Source organism: Passer montanus, unplaced genomic scaffold, assembly GCF_014805655.1.
Source record: "Passer montanus isolate IOZ18808 unplaced genomic scaffold, ASM1480565v1 scaffold53, whole genome shotgun sequence".
NCBI classification, from domain to species: domain Eukaryota; kingdom Metazoa; phylum Chordata; class Aves; order Passeriformes; family Passeridae; genus Passer; species Passer montanus.
This window is the reverse complement of record NW_024370263.1, coordinates 1,009,329-1,035,260: the sequence shown is the minus strand read 5'-3', so window position 1 is coordinate 1,035,260 and position 25,932 is coordinate 1,009,329. Positions and strand designations below refer to the sequence as shown.

Here is a 25,932-nt window from a genome sequence, read left to right as displayed (position 1 = left end):
AAAAGACTGGGAAATTAAACTATACAGACTAATTGCTAGTGGAGAAATTTGCCTAAGTTATATGACTGCCAAGGAGAACATTCAATATTTTGTAGATTTTTTTTTCAAGATTTTTAAGCTTTGTTCTAACAAACTGTTGCTTTAAAAATGAAGAAAAAACATCTTCAAAGCCTTCATTTTGCAGCATACTTGCCAGCTCGGTTGAGATTAACAAAAGCTCCTTGCCACCCTCCCATTGCTGTGCACATGCTGAGCTGGAAAGAGGGTGTCTGGGCTTGGCCTTTGTCCTGCTAAACGAACCATTTCAGAGTTATGAATTTGAAAGTAACCTGCAGTTCATACCCTGCAAATCTGGTTAGATCCTGTCTGTGCAAAGAAGGGAAATGCACCAGGCAGAGGGAAAAGGAAGCTCAATCAGTCACGTTTGCTGCAGGATGTTTAAGGAAATATTTCCTTTTCCTGTACAAAGATGTTTGTTGGGCATCTGCTCTTTGAAACATACAAAACATTTTACTCTTGAAGTGAGAAAGCAATGTAACTTCAGATTTTTTTTTTTTCTATTCTCTGATCAAATATTATGCAAGGAATTTGTTCTTTTTCCTTGGCCATCTTTCAAACCCTAAAAGCAGGTCTCCTCCAACTCATCCATGTATCTGTAATGTTAAATAGTCCTGCTTGTCAGGGGCCATGTGTCACATGTAAGTGCCATATTCATACATATATTGAACAATATATTAAGGCAGTATTCAGTGTCAGATGGTACCCACAATGCATCCCTTTTTGTGTGTGCACCGAAGAAGAAAATCATTAATTAAGCACACATGTTTGAGGATTTTCTTTTGTAAGTCTGCTTGGTAAGACATAACAAATATTCCTGCTGTATTAGATTAATTGGGTGAGAGCAGGTGAATTCTCTTTTCAGGTCAAAGACTGCATTTGTTTTACTTGTAGCCTGATTGTGATAAAACAAATCATTCCACAAGCAAAGCCTCAGGAGTTTCTTATATTTGTATTTTGCACGTGACTGACGTCTACCATTTTTATTTTGATCAGACCTTTCTTTGTGTCTGTGTGTGTCACTGCTCCAGACTGTTCCTTGCTGACTCTCTGCAGCAGCAGGCTCTGCCTAGAAATTCCTTCTTCTACCTACTACGACCCTCAATTAGAAGAAAAGGAGAACTTCAACCACTGCATCACTGATAAAACCTCCCATGGCAACACTGAAGGCTTTACAGTTGCTTGGATACACAGGACTTGCTTCACCTTTTTCTTAAGCACAGATTGAGACATCATGAATCAATTCAGCAGTGTGCTTTGTCTGTGCCATTTTGGGAATTCGTTTACAACAGTGAGCTTTCCCCTCCTTCCAAAGCTCACCGTGTGGTTCCAACCAAAACTGCACAGAGAAAGACAAGGAGTAGCAGGACTCAGCATGGAAACACAAGTGCTGTGCTGAAGGCATCTCCCAGGGCTCCTGCCAGTCTTCTCCTCATGCCTGAGCCCAGCTGCACCCTGGCCACTCATCTACTGCCCTGGGGGAGAGCTTTGCCTCTCTGAAACTCCACCTGTAGTTTAGGTCACTCTGTCCAAAGAAGCTCAGGATAATGGGGGATCAAATCACACAAACTTCAAATGTGAAAATACTCATCAGCATTAGAGTTTGCTTTAAAAGTGATACAGGAAATGAATATATGAATGAGTCTGGATATCAACCATCCTGACAAGAATTAACTGGTGCATTAACTGAACTACTGGCCTTAGCTTTTTGACTTGAGAGCAATAGAATCATACAGCATGGGGTACTCTACATACAGCACTGATTAAAGCAAAAGAAGAATGAGCCTTGAGACTACTATCCAGCTGTTTTGGTCTCAGGCTACAAAAGAAAAATAAAAAGGGAAACACCTCACTCCACAAGCCACAGCCTTTTCAACAAGACACACAAATCTCATTACATTAATAATGGAGAGTAAACAACAAGACCACCTCCAATACCCAGTACAGGAGGACTTTGACCATCCAGAAAACCAGGCAGAAAATAAAATAAGCTGCATCTTTTACTCTGATATTTAGAGCATCTTGAATGGCAAAAACTACTCACACTGACTAAAGCCCTGGCAGCAGCTGGCAGGGTATTCATAGCAGGTACAAGGTGTTCCTGAAGCCCAGTTGATATCACATCCACACAAGTTACTCCTTCTTTTGGAAAAAACAGCTTTAGTTCAGGCATGATGAAGTGCCTCAGTGCTGTTATGTACAGCAATAGCAGTGCATCCATTCCTTCCTACAGCTCAGCCCCAAACCCAGGGATGTTCCCTTCTGGTGGATCCTCCAGGCTGCACCAGGCAGACAGAGTTTGCATGGCCCAGGGAGGTGCTCTGGTGTACACAAACAAAACAGATGAGATTAAGCCTGCTCATGTTTATTTACAGTAGAGAACAAAAGTAAATGTTTAAAATAGCTGATTTTTCCAGGCAAACAACAGATAACCCTCTCAAAATGACTCTGATCCAGCAAGCAAGCTGTGAACTCTGTGCCAGTTGTATCATCCTCTGCATCTCATTGCTGGCTATGTCCTGCAGGAGGTAAGTTACACATGTGCACATTTTAGGTCTTTAGCACCAGCTGTGCCAGCTGTGGAACATTTTGGGGTTTTTTTAAGATAAACAGAAGATTTTTATGCGTTGAACAAATGCACTAAAAGCTGTGTCCTGCAGGAGGTAAGTTACACATGTGCACATTTTAGGTCTTTAGCACCAGCTGTGCCAGCTGTGGAACATTTTGGGGTTTTTTAAGATAAGCAGAAGATTTTTATGGGTTGAACAAATGCACTAAAAGCTAGGAGATGCATGAAACCAGATCCCACAACAACAATTTTAATCTGGTAGCAAAACCAGTTTGCTGTGTTAAATGCATGTTGGGTTCAGCTGTGTATGTTCCTAAAGATTCAATGAAGCAGGTTGGCTGCCAGAGCTCTGACTGGCATTCCTCCTGATCCCATGCCAGGTACTCTGAATATTAACTAATCAAATGTGGGTACCTCTGGGCTCTGTTCCCACTCTCAAACACATTCTGAGCTGAACTGATTCCCCTCTATTACACTCATACATAGCTCATTAGCATTAACTGTGTTTGTTATCAGAACACTTCCAAAGAAGGTTAAACCTCAAGAGAATTTAGGCTTGGGCACAAAAGATCACCCAGGAAAGAAAAATAGGCACTGCTTGACAAGAATATATGTGAAATCTCAAAATGGAAGGATTCAGTTTCAATATACCTTCACATATTTGAAGAATTGGGACAAAAACCAACAATCACCAATTCTTATCAGCTCTAACAAGTGCCTAGCACGGCAGAATTCTTGCACTATGTGTATTTTTAGATTACTCTTTCAGTTATAATGTTCTGTCCTTATTGTATATCTTTTGTTAGAATTAGGATATCTGCTGCAGCAGCCTGGATAACCTTTAGCCTGAGCTACAAAACCTTTAACGGTTTCCAATTATAACAGCAATCTTTCATTCTGTAATACAAATAAACCCAAGTGTTATCTCGACACAGAAGACTCACATGAATACCCAATGACTACAGAATGATTTCACCATTTTTTTCCTCTATAATTTCCTGCTATTATTTCATTGGAAGTGACTGCCAAGATCTAAGCAACATAATACATTTCACTGTTTACATCTACTTTATTTTTGTTATACTGTTGACATTTCAAATTGTTGACATGCAAGGCAAGTTTTAAAAATTTAACATCTACTTGAATTCCATTATGCTCTTGAACCCTTAAATTATTTTTAGGCTGTCCCATTTTCTCTTGATTTTCTTGTCTGACCAGTTGAGAATATCTATGCACCCAAATACCTGTCAATTTTATAAAATTTTACTCCTACAGCTTGTGTCATGGAAGAAGAGTTTCAGTTTTTCAGAAAGGTATGACAAGGTAATGTCCCTTTTCAGATATATGGAACTAGTTTCCTCATAAATATAATCTTTGTGTACTGTAACAATGTGGATTGGGCAGCAGTTTGGAGAAAGAGAGTTCCATTGGGTGGGAATTCCATTAGGAAGAAACTAAACAAAGACATCCTTAAAGCAGTTATTCTGCAGCTATAGATAGTGGATATTCCCAAAGCCAATATTGTACTGAGACTCTAGGGGTAAAATGCTGCTGTTTGGGTAATATTAAAAGAGACTTCTTGTCTACCTGGGGTTATTAATGACCACAACTATTTAAGACATTCATACCATCATTATAGAGTCCCTCCTAAAAGAAAAGCTATTATCCATGGCATCCTGCCCAGATTCCTGCAGAGCTGATTACATTCTTTAGAACCTGCACTTTGAGTTCATTACAGCAATCCTGACTTCATACCTGGATGCTGTATGGGTTCATTTCACACCCTGAAGCCATTACTGACATCTGTCCTAAAGGCTGATCATTGGTGCTGGGAAGAAAAATCCCTTTTTCCCCTGCCTCTCTCACAAGGTTGGAGTTGTTTGTTTTTTTTCTTTCTGTCTGCAGAATATATTCACAGCCTTGCAGAAATGGCCTCTGGCAGATTGCAGTGCAAGTACTGAACTCCACTGGTGTGTAGAAAACAAGCCCACTTCAAAGACAGGCTGGGAGGGGGAAGATAAATTTTAAGACCAAGTTTTTTTCCCTTAATAGAGTTACTGAAATCTGACTCATGTCACAATAAGAAATTGAGAATTTCAGTTTTAACACCTGTTGGTACACAGGAATTCAGATTGTGAAGGAAAGGGCAAACTGCAATTATTTTCCCAAACCAAAAGGTCTTAGGTCTGTCCTGGCCTCATAACATGGGCAGGCAGGATGCAGGAGCTCTTAAACTGCTGTGAAACTTCACTTTGTGACCTTGCAAGGAAGTCTGAGTCAAACAGAAGGGTCTTAACTCAGAGGAAGAAAAAGGAAAGACATAATATTAGTGCTTTATAATGAGCAAAGTGGGGTAAGAGCTCACTGTGCTGTTGGCACCAAACTGAGTGTCTGAAGTGACTGTGAAAGCTGCAGTGAAAACTGCACACTGATAAACAGTTAACAGGAATGGGAGCCTGGAAATGGAAATGAACAGATGCAGGGCAGAAACAAAAACTAAAGAGCTCAGTTAACTTAAAATGTAAATGTAGAACTATAATTAACTTTGTTTCGATTGTACCCAAGTTGAAAGTACGATAGGAAAGGATTTATTAACAGACTAGAAAATAGTACACATCACATGTGTGTAGGTAAGGAGGTGAATGCCCCAGACAGTGGGAGGGTTTGAAACTGATCTCAGCAATGTACAAGATTTTTTTGTTGTAAAAACAAATGCGAGAACTAAAATGAGTGATTGGACACTGGACAAAAACCAGCACAAGTGACTAAATATAAAGGCCTGAGATGAGACTAAATACTGCTTAGCTAATAACTAATTAATTTGTCACAGTAATGTCCTTTTGGGTCTCGCTGTCCATTTGCATGAGGTGCTGTCTAACATCCATCCTGATGAAGGAAGAAGGTAAGGCAAAGAGTAAATACAAAGTGTAATGAAAGAAAAGATCACAAATATGTGCTGAATAACAAAAAAATGAGGAGTCATCACATTTCTTTCCTAAGGGCTGTAATCAGGGAGGAGAAGGGGCAGCAGTGATTCTTGAATAGTTTCTGCCAAGTCAGTGCAGTACTCTTGGAGCCATACACTGTATTTGTATCTTTGAACAGCCCAGAGAAGATACCCTTTCTGAAAGGAATAATTTATTGCTTATTTGGAGATAATGGAACAGATGAGTAAGAAGATATGTACATTCACAGAGACTTGTCAGAATGGGATATTGGCTCAGAACACAAACAATATCTACATTTGGCAAAAATTCCCCATGACAATTGAGATAGTTGAGAGTTTATTAGATAATATGAGTTAAAATAAAAAGAAGACAAGCTAGTAAGACAACAAAGCTGGCTTTAACTACTAACCATTCCAAAAAGGTGTATCTCTTTCACACAGACCTTGTTGGCTCCTATCACCTATTTGTAGAATGAGATGAGGGTTTTCAGACTGGGTAGATGACCCCTGTGCAGCTGTGCTACATTTCATTCTCCCTTTTGTTGCACAGACAGTTTAGTGGGACACACTCCTGTATCCTATTCCCTTTCCCTGTTATTCCCAGCAGAACCTTTCACTTAGCATTGCTAATAGTGCCGTGTAGTGCTGTCGTTTCAGGAAATGCCTGCCTGTATTCACTGCTAAATCAAGCAGGAGTCGTGCTGGCACTTCAAGGAACACCTCATCAGAGGGAAAAAAGCAATTGCTGCTGAGCTATTGTTTTCCATTTCATTTCACACACTCAAAGAGCTCTGGTGACCACCCAGTGGGTGCCCTGAAACACAGATTCCAAGACACCTTCCTGAGCTAGAAAGGCAAACCGGATTTACTGCTTAGCCTCTATTGTTACTCAGCCTCTCTTTTCCTCTTAGTTCTTTATTTTCTATTTTTGTACTTCACCCTGTCATTTTCAGTCCTTTTCAGGTCCCCTTCTCAGTTTTGTATGCAGCAGTTGGAAAGCTCTGTCCCTTTGACACAGCATGCTTTGCTCAGGCACTTTTCTGAGAGGATATTCTACAATAGGAGCCAGCAATTCAGTATGAGTCAGAAAAATGAGTCAGAATTCAGTAGCTTTTGCAAGGAAAAAGTCTCATAAAAAGGATATGTTCATTAAGTTATTGTTTTAACTACTCTGTCCTTAACACTGATATCAGCTAATCTACTCACATGGCTACACAGCAAGTGGAACCAGCTGAAACAACAATACTCTTCCCCTTCTTCATGTTCATGAAACAGCACACGCTGGATTTGCAAAGCAGGTAACCAAATCCAACACCCATGTATGCTGTTTTTGTGGGTGTGAACAAACTGCAGCCCAATAACAGGATAAAGAAACCTAAACACTGCAGGGAGATTCAGTCCTTTGGTAGGAAGAATGGGAGGCAGTTTTGCTTAATGTTAGAGGCAGATTACACAGAGGCAGAAAAATCTCACAAGGGGAGAAAACAGGCAGAGAGGAAAAACTGCAGGGTGGTTTGGCTTTTCCTTAGAATGTTTTAGGGGAACAGTGTTTCCCTCCCTAGAACAGAAATGTCTGAGAAACTCCACGAGTGCTTTACAGTATGTGCATACAGGTCTTTAAAGGGTTGTACTTAATTTTTCAAAATGTAACTTTTACACAGTCCAGAAATGGTGCTGTTCTGATAGCACACACTTGCAGAGCCATTAGCCCTGGAGGGTAATGCATAACTTTTACACAGTCCAGAAATGGTGCTGTTCTGATAGCACACACTTGCAGAGGGTTAGCCCTGGAGGGTAATGCACGTTACTGACAAGAGCTATAAATAATGAAGAGCACACCAGGTTTTATATTTTTTAAGTAGAAAATGTTTTCAGCCATGAAGATTTTGGCAAGTGAGAAAGTAAAGCTTGAGATGACAGACAACATCTTAAACTTCCCAAGGAAAATACCACAGTGTTGGTTGGTAATCTGGTCTGGTACTAGATAGACCTGAACTCTCAATTATAGACAAAATAGGATTTCTAGAAATCTGGATATATCAGAAAACTGGATATTGATTTAACCTAGTAAGCAACGACTGTGTAATTGAGGCAAGCATGGACAGTGTAAATTAAACACTAAACAAGCCTTGGCTCTGTTTAGAAAGCAATTATTTGAGCAGTGTGACACGTACCAAATGGTACCATGAAACACCACAGTTCTCAGCTGAAGGATCAGGTTGCAGAATTATATTACAGCACTAGTTCTGCAGCTGTTGAGATCTTGTTTCCATTGTAGGGCAACAGCTTTTCAAATTTGAGATCCTGTGAAGAAAAGCTCCCAAGCCAGTCTGCCCCCTCACAAGTGATGCAGCCAAAGAGTCCTTTGAGCTTCTTGAACTTAACCGTTACCATGGGAAAAGTCCAGAACTGTTTGGAGAGGACCTTGTTTAAAATTTTTATTTATTAATTTCAACAGCTTCCATATGATGCAGCAAAGCCCTTTCCAGTTAAAATAGACTTCCCTGAAGGAAGAACAGCAGCCTCAGGAAAAAAAAAATGTTAGTTTTTTAAAAGATGAATGTCATCAGTGTTTTTTAAAGATGAATGTCATCCTGTACATAGGGATGGGGACATTTTGGTCAGTGCATGGTCTCAGATGAGGAACTTAGCCAGGCCCCAAGAAGGTAATCTCAGACATGCTTGATCCAGGCATGCTGTATTCTTGCTATTTGAGTCCTGAATTACTTCACTGACCACAGCAGTTTTTAAAGAAAACACCATTTTACATGTCCCTTCCTTCTAGGCTACTGATCCAGTTAGACTTTCAAATCAGACAGTAGATCATTATTAATGGCATATTTATTTTGAGAGCCCCTTGGTGACTCCTTTCAGCAAATAAAAACATACTAAGAGCTGACTGTCCCTGTGAATTGTTTCCAATTCAACGGCAGGCACCTCTGATTTTCCACTGACATGCTGCAAATGAATGATTAAATGAAAGTAAATTCCACTGAGCTAAACAGTGGAAGAGACACCAACAGCAAAGGGACTGAAACAGACAAGCTGCAGCAATAAGAGGTGACTCTAAGTGCTATAAAAGACAGCACCCTTTTGCTGTAAGGGAGTATTATCTCTTTTGCAAGGGCCAGAAAGGAATCACATAAATTAAAACTGGTTTTGAAAAGAATGTCATGGGACAGGCAACATAGTCATAAACATGAAGGAATACCCACAGAAGTAACCTACAGTTCTTAAGCAAGTGGCAAAGACTTCAGAGACGGAAATTGTTGAACCAAGGATTAAAAAAATCCTCTGTTCACTTACTAAAATCAACCCAGATCCAGCACTGGAAGGAACTGTGTTGTGATACAGCTTGTGGATACATTTACCTTAGTTTAGTTCATGAGATAGGATTAGGGCTGCCCATAAATTCTTACAGGATTGATTCTAATTCTGATTTAAGAATGACTTGTGAGCCTTCAGCTCATTGAGAATAGCATGCATCAGCAACTCTGCTGAATGCTTGTTGTGATATCAAATTACCAGACAAGTCTTTATCTCTGGTTGTTGAGATCTCAGTGTAGTGCCAGATGCACACCACGGGAGCAGACAGCAAGTCCAGGTAACACATGCCAGGGTAAAAACCCAGCAGCCACAACTGCCTTGAGGGGGCAGAGGAAGCCAAAATTATTCTATCACACAGCAGAGGTGGCTGGGAAACCCACACTCCCTGCTCTGTCAGACCCAGGGATAGCATGAGTTTAGGTACCATGAAGTTAGGGATCTCTTGCCTATTTTCAACATGTTTGACCTTTGTGTTTCTTCTCTAATTCTGCCACCTTCTGAATGACAAAAATCAAAACTCAAATGCTTTAAAAGAATGGCATCCAGCCTGAAAAAGCTCCCACAATTTTCTTTCCCTAGTGAAAGTTCTGCAATATTTCCTGCTAAGTGTGTGTTTATAACCCAAATGCTTGTACATAAAGGTGGCATTTTTGAGCTCCACCCTGGGCAGCATATTTTTCAGCTCTTGAATTTGCTCCAAGGGAACTTTTAGTACCACCTTGAAGCCAACAATGGTATACTAGTGCCAAGAAGGATTTCAATTTTTCCATTTAAAGAAACAAACATTTCACTGCTTTCTTTCCCTCAAACCAGACTTACTCACAAAGGAAATTTCAGAGGAATGTTTTCAATAATGTTTCCTCTATAAGGGAATCAAACCCATTGATTGACAGATGTACACATAAAATCAACAAATGATGCTGTTTATTGCTGTGAGAACAGTCCTGGTGTTTTATGTTTTGATCCCTCCTCACTTTTGATTACTACTTTTCCCTTTCAATAAGTACTGCTCTGTACTGCTCCCCTCTTTACAAGTCAGCACACCCTGAGAGGCCAATTCAACACAACAAAACCACCTTCAAAGAGCTCCTGTACAAAAGAGACTGATTTTAGAACTTCCTCTTCTGGACTTTACAACTGGGGTACCCCAGACTAATGATTGGAGTGATGTAAAGTTTTATTTCTCTTGTATTTCTGGACAGATGAGCGCTGGAAATGTTGTCCTGAAAACAGGAGTGGAAAAAGTGAAACCAAAGCATTAAAGACCATAAAATGTGACAGTTCTAAGGTACTTTTCCTACCCGGGTTCTCTAGAGTACATGGGATTTAACTAAACAATCAAACAGCTCTCCTGCAAACCATTCAGCATTCTAAGACTGCAATGGCTGTCTCAGATCCTGTCAGGTTTACAAGTGATGATTTCTGTGTACCAATATAAACCCAAATTGCTGATAGAGCAGCTAAAACCATCAGATTCTGAAATACCTCTGATTTATTGCTTCTGCCATAGAAGCAGAGCAGCAGGCTCTAAGAGAGTAGTCACAGGGCAGAGTGTGAAAAAAGAGCAGAGATTATAGCTAAATTTGATAAGGGTCATGAACCAGAGCTCCTATTGATGTAGGACCAACTGTATTTTCATCTAAGTACCAAAGCATAAAAGTCTGATGACAAACATACATACTGCTGTAGATCAAGGCAAAACCTCCTAATATCTCCCAATATTCAACCCAGGATTATTTTCTGTCCTTTATTATAAAAGGCTTTGCAAGAGCAAATAAAAATAATGAATATTTGCAAAATAATTTGCTTAGAAATCATTGTAGGGATTTTAGCCTCTATTAATAAGAGCAACCAGCACTATTACACTGTTCCATAGGGTTGTAGCTTTTCACACAAAATCTAGCTGTGCTGCAAATCTACTCACCACAAAATACTGCACAGGCTAGAATTTTGGGAGGATCTGGGAGGAAGTGAATGCAGACTCCCAGATAAACAGTGACAGTGACCAAACACACAGAAACCACACCTGGCCCAGGATGGCCTTGAGCACAAGGACTGGGCCAGCACTTGTTTGCATCTGGAAGGAAACACCAAATGCAACTGCTTTGTTCCACCCTTCCCACCTGCTTCTGACATTAGAGAGGCCAAGAACTGACCAAAGCCCACGGGCCTCCCCCTGTGGCTGTTACTGCCACAGTCAAACTGGCACAGGCTGTGCAGGTTTTTCACACAAGGAAGCTGTAACACTCATTTTTTTTCCCCTAAAGAGAATTAGGAAAGGAGGAAATAATTAATTCTTACCCACTATGCAACCCTGACACTGGTAAGTACAAGTCTATTAAGTCACCACAATTCTTTCATCATTCTTTCGTTGATTCACTTCAATTCCAATCAAATCAGCTCCTTACTGTGCAATTTCAATTATGTTTAAATTTATCACCCCATAAGAACCCCAGCCATGAATCGCTGAGCAGGAATGGCATAAATCAGCTTGTTCAGCTGCTTCAGTACTTTGGGATTTAAGGATTTTCAACATTTTATTTTGTTAAAGAAAAATGAAAACATTTTAAAGGATTTGTTTCATACTGCTATTGTTCTCAGATTAGCAGCAGCAGAAATATTTAAAGAACTGATTAGGAGGCTGCTATTACAGCAAGCAAACACTGGAAGAGTTACTGCAGCTTCAATACAATCCTCAGGGAATGTTTCTATTTGCATTCAGACATGGCTAGGTGCAATATGACTGTATATTTCAGAGGCTAAGTTGATTTCTCAGTGCTCTATTTAAGATATCATTAGAGCCACAATTTCTATTAAGGATAATCAATCAAAAGCATAATTATCTCTTCAGGCAGAGATGTCAAGTGACCATTTTACCCAACCTACACAAATTTCAATGGGCCACTCAAACCACCAAGTTACTGCTGCTGAATGAAACTGCTGCACAATCTCCTCATACAATTATTCTCCAGGCAGTATTAACGTATTAATCAACAAATTCTGTAGCCTAAAATAAATGACATGAGGAGTCTTGGATTCTACTGCCCACATTGCAAAATGCTGACATGCAACATTTTTATCTATTGGCAGACACTTCTTCAGGTGTCCATGCAGATTTAATAACTTTCTTTTTACACAGCATTCCACACTCCTGACTCATTTATAGCCACATTTGGATGACCTGGGAATCAGTTCAACAGCTGATCAATTCTAAAATTTGCAAAAGCATTCTGGGCACTTCCAGCAGACCTTGGGAAAAACTGAAACTGTAAAACCAGCAAAAACCAACCAACCAACCAACAAAGAAAAACAATAAAGGAGGGACAAGGAAAGTTTATGTTTCATGTTACACACATTTGGTTGAAGAACCTGGCAGGAAAGCAATTACCAACACATTCCAGCATAAAAACTAGCTCCCACTTCTCATCCTCCCAGTTTCATCATGACAAATGAAGCTAAAGGGTGCTTGTGCCTGAAAATCTGTCCATTTTCCAAAACATGACAGTGACCTAGTAAAAGAAGTCTTAAATATATGATATGGTTGAACTAGTTAGTCATTAAATACTGTGGAAATGGCAGTGATTATTTTGTGATAAATTAATTAATTTCCTACATTTATCTGATTTCATTTAATTCACTCAGCAGTTTGCAGCTGAAAGATAAAGTGAAAATATTTAGAAGTGCACTTCACTGTCACAGAGACTTGTACCATTTACATATTAATTGGCCTGGCACTATTTGTTCAAAAGACAGCAGAAACTTCTGTGTTTCCATTTCCAGAGACCTAAAGCCCAGCAAGGTAGTTCAGAAAAGTGATAGAATTTCTGTATGCTGTGTAAAACCCAAAATCTGCTGGCAACAGGCAATAGAATTTATTGCCAATACTACCTAGTAAGCATGCAAAACTAAAAGGCAGCATTGCTTTATCTTAGGAAGCACAATTTTTTGACCATGCCAGCTTGGCACATGGATTTTTTTCAGATAAGGTGACAACATATAAAAAAGTTCTTAAAAACCCAAACCAACGTCTTTTTTGAATAAAAATAGATAGTTTAATCAGGCTTCTGTTGGCTACATTTAAATCACATTTAATATTAAATTAATCTGTATTAAAATATGTACAAAGAATGATGTAATGATACATAACCTCTACGTATTTGTTACAACACATGAAAACATTGAAGTCACAGTGAATCCAAGCAGAAGAGCATTCCACATGTACACATATACACAGCCAGCACAGCTCAGCAGGGGAAGGCCAAGGAGCCATTTCATATGACCAAAGTAAAAAGAAATCTGCCATGGAACAGGATAAGCCACTCTGTCAATATTTACAGTGCTACACTCTACACAGAATTATCATAGCTCTTCAGCCTCCTTCCAGGAAAATTATTCCCAGGGTCAAGTCAATATAGTATCCCAATCTATGATTAAAAAGGCTTTATTGACACTGGTATTTGTTTGATTTTTCATTTGGTATTTGGCAGTTACTCAGTATTTGGATTTTAAAAACCCTGAAATCTAAAAACTCCTCTCACTAAACAAGTCTTTCAATTAAACTACAAGACTTCAATCTAGTAATACTAAAAAACATTTTCAGCATTCTAGAACTTCAAGGAGAGTTTCAAATAGTTTGTTTAAAAAATAAAAAGCATTCAAGACAATTTTAAAAGTACAATTGAACAGTAATATAAATATGGAACTTCAAAACCTATTTTTTGTTATCAGTCAACAACTGAACATCACAAGAGTACATCTACTAATAAAAGCAGGCTTGATAAATAGAAATCCAATGTACAAGTACCAGGTGACAGCTTTTGCCATTACCAGGGTGGGATGTTTAGAAAAAGAAGTGTTCAATATCTCTGTGCTGAGATCAAAGTCCTTTTGACCTCCCAAAAGGCATAAAAACACCAGTCCAGGCCTGTACCAGCAGCTAAGATACACCACAACTGCAGCACCATGAACTTTGGAACATCCAAAACCATTTCAGAGGGTCTCATCCTCAGCTTCCAGCACAAGGAGCCAAAAGGCACTACTGCATAACAAGAGCAGAAGACAAAACAATCAGTAGTTGAAGTGTAAAGAAAGACACAACTGGATGTAGAAATCCTGTGAGCCACGCATGCCTCTGCTGTCTAAGAAGCAGCTTTGAACTCGTGTGCAGCTACTTGACAACTACAAATAAATTCTTCTATCCCCATCTCTCTTCCAGGTAGAAACTACACACCAACCTAGGCACAACCCTAACACTGGGAAAGAAAAATGCAAATTCTACATTAACATCAAAGCCAGTGGCACTGCTGTAGCCAAATTCCATCCTGAGCTCAACAAGCCATCAGAATTAAATGTCAGTAACAGAGGATCAGCTACAATTAGCTAATATTGCCATTTCTCTCACTACACAAACTGATGCTCCTTTCCCACCGTAAGTCAAAAAACCACAAAAAGTTAGGAACAATGACAGAGAAGCTCATGGATGATGAAACTTAAATAAATCTCTTAAGGATGAAAAAATTTTGCTTTTACATTGTCCGACTCCTCCTCCAAAGGAAAACAGTTGTCTCTGTAAGAAACTCCTAGCTTCAATTTATATTTTCACTAAAAGTTGCCACATTTTAAAAAAATATTCTACAGATAGTGGCAGGTTACTTGATTTATAATAATTTTTAAAGTAATGCTTATTGTGTCTTACCTTTAAGACAAGAGAGAAATGAGTGCATCCAGAAATTTGCTCCGATCTTCTGTTTTCAATTCAATTACTAAAATATAAAATATTTTATTACAGGGTGGAAATAACTGAAAGATATACCAGATATCACCAGAAGATATACCAGGTATCCTCTCTTGAAGAACAATAAGCCTGAGTATACCAATTTATATTTTTACCTTTAAGAAGGAGCAACTATTTGGACAAAATGCAAAGGATGTTGGTTTTTTTGTGCTTAAATATTAGCTAACTAATTTGTAGGTGCTCACTCCACAACAGAGCAGGCACTTATTACATCTAAGAATTTTTCTTTCTATGTTCAACATGCATAGATAGATATTGTTAAAAAAGCCTGTCTCTTTTTTAAGCAAGTGCAAGGCTGATTTCACTGCTTAAATGTCCCATCAAAGCAGGCTGCTAAATTTAAAGCCTTCCCAGCCAACATCATGGACTGGAAATGAAGTGCACATGTGCACACTGTCAGTGCAGACAGAGCACAGCTCTCAGAGCCAGGCTGGCTGCTCTGTGGTTTGTGCAGCAGGAGGCAGCACTTGGAATTCCCAGTGAAAATACAAAAAAATGCTTTGTATTTACTTTTTTAGATGTGAGGTGTTGGGGGAAAAAAGACTGTTCTATGTGACCTATATTGCAGTGAGTATGGCTCACCACAAAGTCAGCTTGCCCTTATGCAGTTTTGAATTATTTCCCTGACTCATATCATGCAAAATAACTTAAAATTGGGGTCTGCTATACCCTCTACAATACTGAGTCTTTCCAACATCAGCTATGGTGTAGTTGGGTTAATTTTCATTCCAAGGAACATCAGCAGAATGTGGTGAGGTCAACACTTTTGCTACTCAGGAATACTTGCCAATATCTGTCTTTTGAATCTTGGAATTTGGCACCAGGTCTTTTCCCTGTCATTTTTAATTTTTGCTTTTGCCTAGGCAATATTTCATGACTGTAGACATATGGCAGTGAGCACATTTTGTGTTTTATTCCAATATCTCAAGTCTATTCAAATGTGGGTTTTGCCTGACATTTCAGCATCTACCACACTACGTTAGCCAACACGTATTCTCTGTCTTTCACATAGATGTCTTTATCCATCCCATCCTTATTGATCCCTCTTCTTTTACACTGTTTTTCTTCACCCACGGGTCTGGATTGCCCGCAGAGCCTCAGCAAGGGCCGGGCCAGCACCGCCCCCTGCAGGGCCCGTTACTCACTGGACATCTGGAAGTGGTTGTGCAGCGCCCGCGAGCTCGTGCTCTCCGCTGCCTTCTCGAAGGCTCTTCCAAAAAAGCTGAGGCAGGAGCAGAAACACGAGTGAGTGGCACGGGAGAGGATGTTTACTGAGGTAAAAGCAAGGAATTTTTTCATGGCTGAGAGGGGGAAACGGCTTCCAGATGTTTTTACAGGTGCTGTGTATTCAACACACACCTCACTTATTCATTGCAAAAATTTTTACATTGGAGGCTTTTAGAAATGAAGTCATGGGCCATGCAGTAAACTATTTCCCTCTTTTAAGAGGGAAGGAAAAGAAAAAACCTTACAGGGAAGGTCTTGAAGATCTGTATCCTCTCTCAAAGTACCCCATGCACACAGTATGCAGAAGGTGTGTTTTTGAGAAGGATAATCATTCCAGTCAACATAAACAGTGTTAAACGGGTACAGGAAAGATACATTTACTTCAGAGACAGGTTTAGAACTTGCAAACCATTTGCTTACTTCTTTTTGTCTGAGCTTTCTGTCTCTGGAGGAATCCCCACCATGATGACAGTTCCCTGTTCAACATCCATGGGTGCAGCCATGACCAGGGGCAGCAGCTTGCAGCGCTTGTTTTTTGTCTGGAAGTCAGAAAACCTCTTTGTTACACAAGGCTCAGAAAGCAATTTAATATCAGCTCTCCTCCTGACATGGCATTACAAAGTGCCACCTAGGGATACAGATATTCTGCAGTTCAACAGAAGGTGGTTTCTTTACAGGATATCTTAATTCACTTGTTCCTTGCAGTAAAAGACACTTTAAGGACCAATGGAAATTTCAGTGAAATTTCAAAACTTACAAAATTACAGAAATGTTTAGATTGTTATTATCTTAGTAATGGAAACTCAATGCTATGAGATTTCCAAATAGCTATCTTCCCTAGAGCAGCATTCACAAATATGCTAAAATCATCCAATCAATCAGCAGAAAAACATTATTAATAGTTTCCTCTAATGCTTTTAATAATCAACTGCAAGTATCTGACAGAACAGTAAGTACTACAGCAGCCCCAAGTTTGTGAGTGAAATGCTTTTGATTTACTTACAGAGCAAACAAATGACTTCAGTAAGTATTTACTAAGCAGACAGAGAGACACTGGTTTGGAAAACAGTTTCACATCTGGTGTGCCCTAGGAATAGAAGAATTATTTCAATGACAGCCCAAGATAATTCTTAGTTAGTTTTATTATGTACTAACAAGTCTAGAAGCTGTGTGTGGCTCAAAGAACACTAACAAGAACCATTGCAATACAGGAGGCTGAGCTCACCCAGCTTTGCAGCAAAGCCCTCTCCCCTTTATGAGGGGTGATTCTCCTTTGGGAGGTTCAGAGCAATGTCAATATTGACCCAGCACAGCACAGAGCAATGGGTTCTTTCTTACAGAGTAATTCTTGCTGGGCCAAGCACTTAAGGAAACTGTTATTCAAGGATGATACAGGCAAAAAGGAGAGTCAAATGAGATCCAAACACACAGTTCTGACCTCCATGAGGGAGCAGTAAAGAAATGGCCCCTGGGAAATGACAAGGTTGGTGCAAATACAGCTGGCCACTGTCTGCTGAATGGCACGTAGCTGCTTTTTGGCTAGGTCCAGTCCTTGGTGCAGCTTGTCCAGGTTACCCCTGCAACAAAAAAGAATAAAAATAAACACTTCCTTAGTACAATAAAGTTTTTCACATAAAAAATATATCAAAATACTATTCGCAGGGATATTTTTATTTTTTTCTTCAATAGCTTATGAAGCAACAATTTATATTTTAGATCCATGATCCCAATACACTGCCCTAAATAAAACTGCAAAATAATGAAGAGACATATTTTTAGTACCTGGAGAGACTGTCCAAAGCCTTAATGAAATTAGTTGTTTCAGGCCCCTCTTTCTCTGTGTTCTCCATGAGAGAAGTTGTTGCATAAACTATGTCACTTGCTGAGAACTTGTTCTTAAAGCCAAAGTGAATGCTGAAAGTCTGAACTCGCAAATCTTTCATTCTGCAAAATGAAATAAACCCAGGAAAGTTTATTAGCATTATCAACATTGACCAGCTGTCTCCCCAGTACGTTAATCTTAAGAACATGAAAAAAACCTTGTACTAACATTTGCAACAAATCTAGTGTTACTTTGTCAATCTAAGAATCATATTTTTAAAAACAACATGTTAGATCATCTTCATACAAAAATATTTGAACTTAATTGAAAAGTATTTTCCAATACAACATTTGTATTTAAACAATTTACCCAAATTTGTTTGCAGATTCTTCAATCATCTCCCGAAGATTTTCTTTCAAAGACATGTCCATGGAATTAAACTTCTGTTTCACTTGCTTCAAGGGCAAACTAAGAACAGAAGGAAAAAATTCATTGACAGGTATGCCAGAAGAAACAAGTATTTTGCCTTTTTCTCATAGGACCTTTAAAATGACTAGATAATTTAACAAAGTTAAGTCTGACTAAACTTGCATGCTTTTTTTTTTTCAGTCATTGAAAAGCAAATACAAAGAAGCAGAGTTTACTTTGCTGAGCTGCCATTCCATAAAAGCATACAGCAAGTGTTCCCTGTAAACCAATACACAAGTTGTGTAACTCAGAGACACTGCCACCCATTCAGAGCCCCACAATCATATTTAAAAGCTGACAGCTTGAGTACTTGCAAGCTATATTCTGAATATTTTCCTGTGAGGCATTGAAAAAAATTCTCCAAAGTTTTGTAACTCACCCCATGTCAGCCAAAAACTCCTGGAGCCTCTTCTGCCCTTGCACAGACCAAAGCTTGAGGCTGGCAGAGGTGTAGCAGGTGTTACAGAGACTTTCATAGAGAGACCAGTGCTGGTACAGTGCCAGGCGCAGGCTGAGCAGGAGTTATGGCAAATAATGGCAAACACAAATATCCTCTGACCCTACAAACTCCACCAGTAGGATTCAGCTGCCCTTCATATTGCATGCCTGTGCTGCATAACATGCAGAGAGCAGCTCAGGTGAGGTAACCCAAGGGCAGCAATGGTGACTTGTAACCAGGTCTGAAAGGTTAAGCTGGACTGGAGCCCCACGAGCAGCTGAAAGAGGGACCCAAACATTTGGAGTTCCCTTTATTTATTTCCATTCTCAGCAGAGATGGTGCTGGGATTTTTTTTCCCCTAGATAAAAACGCCAGAGGGGTTCACCCCAGACCTTCTTTAAGGATACTCATACTCAAATGCAATTCTCATGCAGTCAATGGACAGCGAGTTCTCCTCATCCTCGTTGCGGTGGTTGTGGCGGGACACGTGGCGCTGCAGGATCCCGATGTCAGTCACGTACTTCATTCTGGGACAAAAGCAAGCATGTCACTTCACCTTCTGCCTGGGAATTTTTGTTCTTGGTTACAAAAAAATAAAAATGCTTCCTAAAGTCTACAGCATGAAAAGTGTAGGTACATTTTCAAACCCTCCCAACTCAAAATAATTTTTTTTCAATATTCATCTTTTTACACAGGCAATTAAAACAAAAAACCCCAAAGCCCAAACAAACAAACAAACCACCAAAAAACCAAACCAAAACCACAACAAAAAATCCACAAAAACCACAAAAAACGCCAAACCAACAAACAATAGACTGACCAAATAAATCAGTTACTTATTACACTAATCTATTTTTAAATGTCCATGTATTAGTAAAAATTTAACACCAGAATTTAAGTCTACACATGTAATACTAGAATTCTGATCATATCTAGTAGAAAATAAAAAAAGAGGAAAAATATCTGAAACTTGTTATCTCAAACTGTAAAGGAACCTGGAGGATACAGAACATACAAAAGTTTCTTCATTAATAAAGCTGTATCAAGCTCATGCTCAGGTAAACTACCATTAAACAGTTTCCTCCCAGATCAGAAGTGATTGATTTATAATTTTGTGAAAAAAAGTTAGCTTAAAAATGCTAAATTGTAAAAAATAATTTTTAAAATATATATACATTCCTATCTTTGGGAGGCAACAGATCACATTCAGGCATTAATATATTTAATATCACTGTTAATTACTTATATCTGTTAAAATAATACTCTTACGTTTCCTAATCTCTACTGATTGCTGCTAGCTACTCCCAAAAATAAAATTTTAAAAGATAGACAAATAAATGAGAAAGAATAAGAAAAAAAAGATAAACTTAAAAAAAAAAAAAACTTTCTTACTGAGTGATTTTATCTTGGACCCATTGATCTGTTAGGCCAACAATAGCCCACCTAAATTTTTTTGGAAAAAAAGAAATAGAAAAAAAGGTTAAACCAACAAATATTCCAGTTGAATATATCTAACCCTCTAAGCATGTAACAGAACAAATCAGAAACATTGTTTACCAGCAGCCCAGAGAAGTTAATAACAAAGTTATCTACTACTATTCCCTCTTTTGCAGACATACACAAAGTACCATTCTCCCTTTTTCCATGCAAAACCTGTTGTTGCTTTTAATTAATTTACACAGATGCATCCTCTCATTGAAGACAAACATCCACTCCCAAAAGAAACTGGAATCTCATAGTGAAACCAAATAATTTTGGGAAACCATGCCCGTCTTTGTGGCAGGCTTAAGCTTCCAATCTCTACTAAAAATGATGATGGAAACCTACCACAGCATGTCATTCAAGTCCTTAGACATTATCCATGCCAGATCAAACATCACCATTGCAGACTACGAGAGGGAGAAGCAAAAAGACAAATGAACACAAGACACAGTCCACTAAACAAAGAGAACAGCTCAATCTGCCAAGTCCCAGCACATGTTACTGAAGCCCCAGAAATCACCCTGCACTCTGACAGGCTGCCAGCTGCTTCCTAAGATACTGAGCAGGAAGAAAAATAGTCTAGAGAGCTCTGTAAACCTGCATTATATAGAAAGCAAACACTTAATTAAATATAAATAATCAGAGAGGCCAAATGACAGAAAGAATAGTCTGAAGTTCTAAGTGCTGTGTTTGGGATATCCTGACACTTTGAAAGACAAACAACCTCCCTACATGCAAAAGTCTTTTGTAAATAGATAGATACCCTTGCAAAGATCTAAAAAAGCCATAAAGCACTAAATTAAGTTAAAATACTTATATATATAAACTGCATCATATGTATATACAACAATAAGATACAAAAATGCAAGAAGCAATAATATTATTATATTGCATAGTATTATTAGATAATTATATAATTGTAATAGATAATTATAACGTTGGATGATGTCCAATTACCTTTAAAAGTCACCTTGAAGTTTTATGGCAAACAGAGTTTATACTTACTGAGGTTCCATGGTATTCATATTGCTCATAATCAAAAAGAATTTCTCGTCTAAAATGGGGAAAAAACCAGATTTGACTAAGAGGGGAACTGTCATTGGAGCCAATTAAAAAAAATAAGCCAGAATGGTGATTAATATTTAAATTCCATTTCAGCAATTAAAAATATTAAACTTGGACTAGAAATTGTTTATCTACAAGGCAATTAGACTTTAGTAGCAATGTGGAAACTACACTGAAATGTACTCATAAAGCAAAAAGGAAAAATATTTACATCACTGTTCCTCAAATGCCATTTTATCTGATTTGTTCCTGCTCATTCCTATTGACTACAGTGGGATTGTAAAAGTAGAAAACAGAAGGACAAATTTCACCCCAAGACAGACAAGATAAGAATATTACAGCTGTTTGAAGTGAGCTAATGCACCTATTGGTACCCAAATTTTAAATTACTATTTACAATTTCCTCCATTTAAACATTATATTTTTATATATTAAATATCTCTCTCAACTTTCTAAACAAAATTATAACTAAAGCATCTTACAAATCACAGCTTGCTATCTTGTGTTTGTATTCTTAACACAATTTTAATCAAAGAATGAAAGAAAAGAAGCAACACCAGAAAAGCCCATTTACACACCTGCGTGCTTCCCATTCTCGCCTTTGTCTCCTTTTCATTGTCCTCTCTATTATCTCCTGTAAATTAATTTCCAGGATGTTAAAAAGCTAGAAAAAATATTCTAATACATTAGCATCTAGATACCTCAATTATTAAACTTTCATTTTTAAAATGTAATTTAAATTTTCATTTAAAATATTTATTTTCCTTAAAAATAATTGCCATTAACAACATCTAATGAGAAAAGTATATAAAAAATATTGCCAAGGAGCACACATAAGATCTTTGTGAAATATTTAACAGATCTGAGAAAAGCTTTTGTGTATTTGTAATTTTCTTTTTAATTGGATAGCTTCTCTGGATAAGACAGTGCCCTTTTTGTATTAGTAGGAAAAAAAAGTACAATGCTAATGGGAAGACAACAAAGCTGACATGAAATATATATTAAATCTGAAGATGTCTTTATATTTAGTTATCCTTTAATGTTGCTGGTTTCATGCCTTTGCTTATTTTAATACAAACAGAAAATATGCTACAAGTGACAGTGCAATTAAATTTCATGTGTACAATTAATTGTACAATTTGTTAGTTTACTGTTACAAGCACAGACAAAATGCACTGCTAAACTATTTGTGAGCTTGTATCTGCTCAAACATTTTTTTTTGTAAAAGGAGTGAATATCTAAACAAGTTTTACTGCTAGACTGCCAAGCCCACAGCACATATTAGGAGATAGATCTCTCCAGTTCACTGATTATAAAAGAATTATGCATAAGTAAGTTCAAACAGTTTTTTTAATTTGGAGAATATTTCTGTGTAGTTCAGATAAATATTTTGTTTATGTGAAGCTACCTGTTGTAGTAAATTATTTTTAAATCTTGCACTTGGAGTTGTGATCTAATGGAACACAATTTTTAAATTCAAATATGATTATGATGTAAATATATATATAATAGCAGTGTTCTTTTTCTTCCTTGCAGAAGTCAGCAGTGAAACCAACCTCTTCAAAGCGTCTGCGCTTCTCCAGGGGTTCTGAGCCTTCACCTTCATTCTCTGAGTCCTCCTCCTCCTCCTCATCATCTCTGAAGATGTCATCGTAAGCAGGAACATCGAGATCATCGTCTTGCTTGACTAACAGCTTAATCTAGCAAGGAGACAGCTGGATTTTAGAGTCAGTAACTTATTTAGTGAGCAAAATGCACTCCTACTTCGAAAAGAAACTAAAAATTCATTTAGGCTGTATTAATTCCTGGCATAACAAAATATTGGTTTTTAATACAAATATACTGATTTATAGAAAATATGAGTAAAAATCCATATTCCTTTGTTAGAGCATTATTGAAAAAATTGTCATTTTAATGCTTGTTAAATTAAAATAATTTGTGCTTAATACTTTGATATTTAGGTGCTGCTAGATGCTGAGAAATAATACATGTCACACTCTGGAGGGATGTTTATCCTCTGATTTATGGCAGTTTGATTTATAGCAACAACATTAACAGGTGCTTACTACTGACAACTACCACAGTGCTAACATTAGAGATTTCACTACTGGAAAAAGGATTTTTTTCTTGTCATGTAAACTACTACTGCAAATGCTTATTTATTAATGCTGCTTTCTGACCTACAAGCTAATGCTCTAACCAGTTTTGCAAACACAGAAAAGCACTACACTGCTCTCCAGCACACTGTGGGGAGGTTTTTATGAAAGGAAACTTTTACCTGTGTGTCATTGTAAACATTCACTACATTGATCGGTCTGTGACTGTCACACACAAAAAAAAAAGTGTCTTCCTCAGGCTGCAAGATTTCCAGGAGGTCTACATTGGCACCACAATTAATAAGAACAAAGTATTTGAACTGCAAAAAAAAAAAAAAAAAAAAACCAGAAAAAAAGAGGAAGTTTATTACTTAAATTGCCAGGAAACATGGAAAAGTGAAAATATGTTTACAAAACCTACAGAGCACTCATCAGTGCCAAAACTTGTGTTTACTTTCTGATATTTGATGTCTCTGAGGCAGAAATTTTTTTTAAGGCAAAGCCTTAAATTCAGGGATGTTGGACGTTCAGTACCAGCACCTTTGTATCTCAAATTGTGTGCAAACTTCATTTGACTCTACCAACATTATAGCACATTTGTTGGAGGTGATGTTAAAAACTTGACAAGTTTATTACTGGTATATTAAAATGTAACCACAGCTTAAAGAAACCACTAATAATAATGAGTTAAATGTTGACATTTTAAATTGGGGAAGGGAAGCAGTTTATCTTTACAAAAGATGAGCTACAGCTCAAAAACTTTCCAGTATGTTTTCACCTGATCCTTATGCTCCAGAAAGGCAGTTTCAAGCTCCTGCCACCCAGCCACTGGCACGAGTGTGTATTGCACATGGTCACACTGAAACAAAGCCTGCAAGGAAGCAACAGCTGTGAGCAGAGGGGAGGGGAAACAGCCTCTCTGCAATGCTACACCAGGCTGTGACTGTTCCACAAACCCTTACAATAAACACACCCCACATGACAAATCTGCACCAGCTCTGAGACTACCACTCAGCAGCTTCTAGTGCCACAACTCATGGAAGCAAATGTTGCAAAAGGGGATGAAAGCCTCCCCCTGTCCCCAGCTCCCAGCCATGCTCAGGATCCCAGGGCATACAGAGCTCATTCTGTCAGCTGCAGTGACAACGAACCAAGACTTACTTGGAGGATTTTACAAGCACATAATGCATCAACATCTGAAGCAACAAGAAGAAGAACACGCTGTAAAAATAACAAAATAATAGGATTAATACCGATGGCAAATAGAGTGTGCTGGTACATTAAATGCATAGAACATTGAGACACCAGAAATTCAGACAGAGATCATCATAAGCATAAAACAAGATTGCTTCTGAATGGACACTGCAACCAAAATTAACCAGTCTGGATACCTGTCAATATTAAAAACAAGCAACTCCACATACCCAAAGTTTCACACCTAGTCAAGCCCTACAATTATTTTCATTGTGTTTAGAATGGCCTTTGTTTTCTGCACAGATCTGCAAAAGTTTCAACTAAAAAAAAATTCTATAGCAAAAGGAAGAGAAGAGCAAGGCAACTCAGGAAAGAAATTCTGTCCCTTAAATCAAGGTTGTTTTGGGGAGGGGGGCAGGGAGAGGTTGGCTGGTTTGATTTTTGTTTGTTTTGTTAGAGTGTTGTTTTAGGTCGTAGGGGAAGGGTGTTTTGAGATTTTGCTCACAGCTGGAGAAATTAAGATAAATGCTTTCATTTGCACAGTCCATAATATTATTTCGTTGGTAGAAATGCCAAAAGATTGTCCAACAAAAGCTTCACCACCTGACCACAGTGAACGGAGCTAAGCAAACCCTGGGTTAAAAATACAAGTAGCAAACAGATGAGCTACAAGACTAAGGAAAAACATTAAAGATTACAGAAAACAGTATTTAGTATTTGAGCAAATGACACCAAAGCAGTTAGAAAGATATTAAAATAAATAGTTCAGAGATGTCACGGTTAAGCAAGAGACCCAGAACACACAAGAACACTTTTGCCGAAGGAGGCAAACCGTCAGTGAAATCCCTGCCGCTGCTTTGTCCCGGTTCCCAGGGGTGGGGAAGGGGAAAACACCCGGGAAAGGCATTTTTACCGCCCGGGTGACGGCCGGACCCGCCGCCCTCAGCGCGGCCGCCGCTCCCCAGCCCTCAGCCCCGGGGCGAGGCCGGCACCGGCCCGAGCAGCGCAGCGCCTCAGCCGCCGCGGGCAGACGGGGACGCCCCGCACCGACCCTGCGGCAGCCCAGAGCCGGGAGAGCCCCCCGGGCCGGTCAGGGCGCGCTGCCCCACCTGGGTGACGATCAGCTCGTAGAACTCCCGGCGGCAGTCGGACACGAACATGGCGGGAACGGCGGAGCCGCAGGCCGCGCCCGCTCAAACTGGGCGCCAAACCGGCGCCGCGCCTCATTGGTCCGCGCCTCACGCAGAGCTGGCCAATAGAAACGCGCCCATCCCGCCTCCGCAGCGCGAGCTGCCCAATCCTTTTCGGGGTTCCGCCAATGGGATGCGGAGAAGGCCGTGACGATACGCGCTGCTGGCCAATCCTGAGAGGGTCTCGGCCGGAAGCGCCCTACTGGGTGTTGTCGCCATGTCCGCCATCTTTCCTGCGGGCGATTTACCGCTTTG

At 39.0% G+C, this 25,932-nt stretch overlaps 1 protein-coding gene across 1 annotated transcript; it reads right to left on the bottom strand.

The window, feature by feature from the left end:
• Positions 1-12,970: 12,970 nt before the first annotated feature.
• On the bottom strand, positions 12,971-25,771 carry CDC45 (cell division cycle 45). Its single transcript, XM_039724525.1, has 19 exons — positions 25,597-25,771; positions 24,455-24,514; positions 24,072-24,164; positions 23,476-23,613; positions 22,754-22,897; positions 21,776-21,831; positions 21,138-21,186; positions 20,478-20,539; positions 20,043-20,093; positions 19,058-19,177; positions 18,591-18,722; positions 18,113-18,211; positions 17,704-17,865; positions 17,360-17,498; positions 16,925-17,008; positions 16,342-16,460; positions 15,840-15,916; positions 14,596-14,662; positions 12,971-13,938 (listed from the first exon to the last, which is right to left on the bottom strand). The coding sequence occupies exons 1-18, from the start codon at positions 25,645-25,647 to the stop codon at positions 14,598-14,600; spliced, it is 1,701 nt and encodes a 566-aa protein (XP_039580459.1). The 5' UTR covers positions 25,648-25,771; the 3' UTR covers positions 12,971-13,938; positions 14,596-14,597.
• Positions 25,772-25,932: the final 161 nt, after the last annotated feature.

What these genes read in the sequence shown, in the direction of transcription:
- CDC45 (XM_039724525.1), bottom strand. Translation starts at nt 25,647, where the DNA reads ATGTTCGTGTCCGACTGCCGCCGGGAGTTCTACGAGCTGATCGTCACC. An exon ending in GTCCAAGATAAAATCACTCA is followed by an intron (nt 19,178 to 20,042) that starts GTAAGAAAGTTT and finishes CTTTTGTCCCAG; the next exon opens with AATGAAGTACGTGACTGACA. An exon ending in GAATCTGCAAACAAATTTGG is followed by an intron (nt 17,866 to 18,112) that starts GTAAATTGTTTA and finishes TTCATTTTGCAG; the next exon opens with AATGAAAGATTTGCGAGTTC.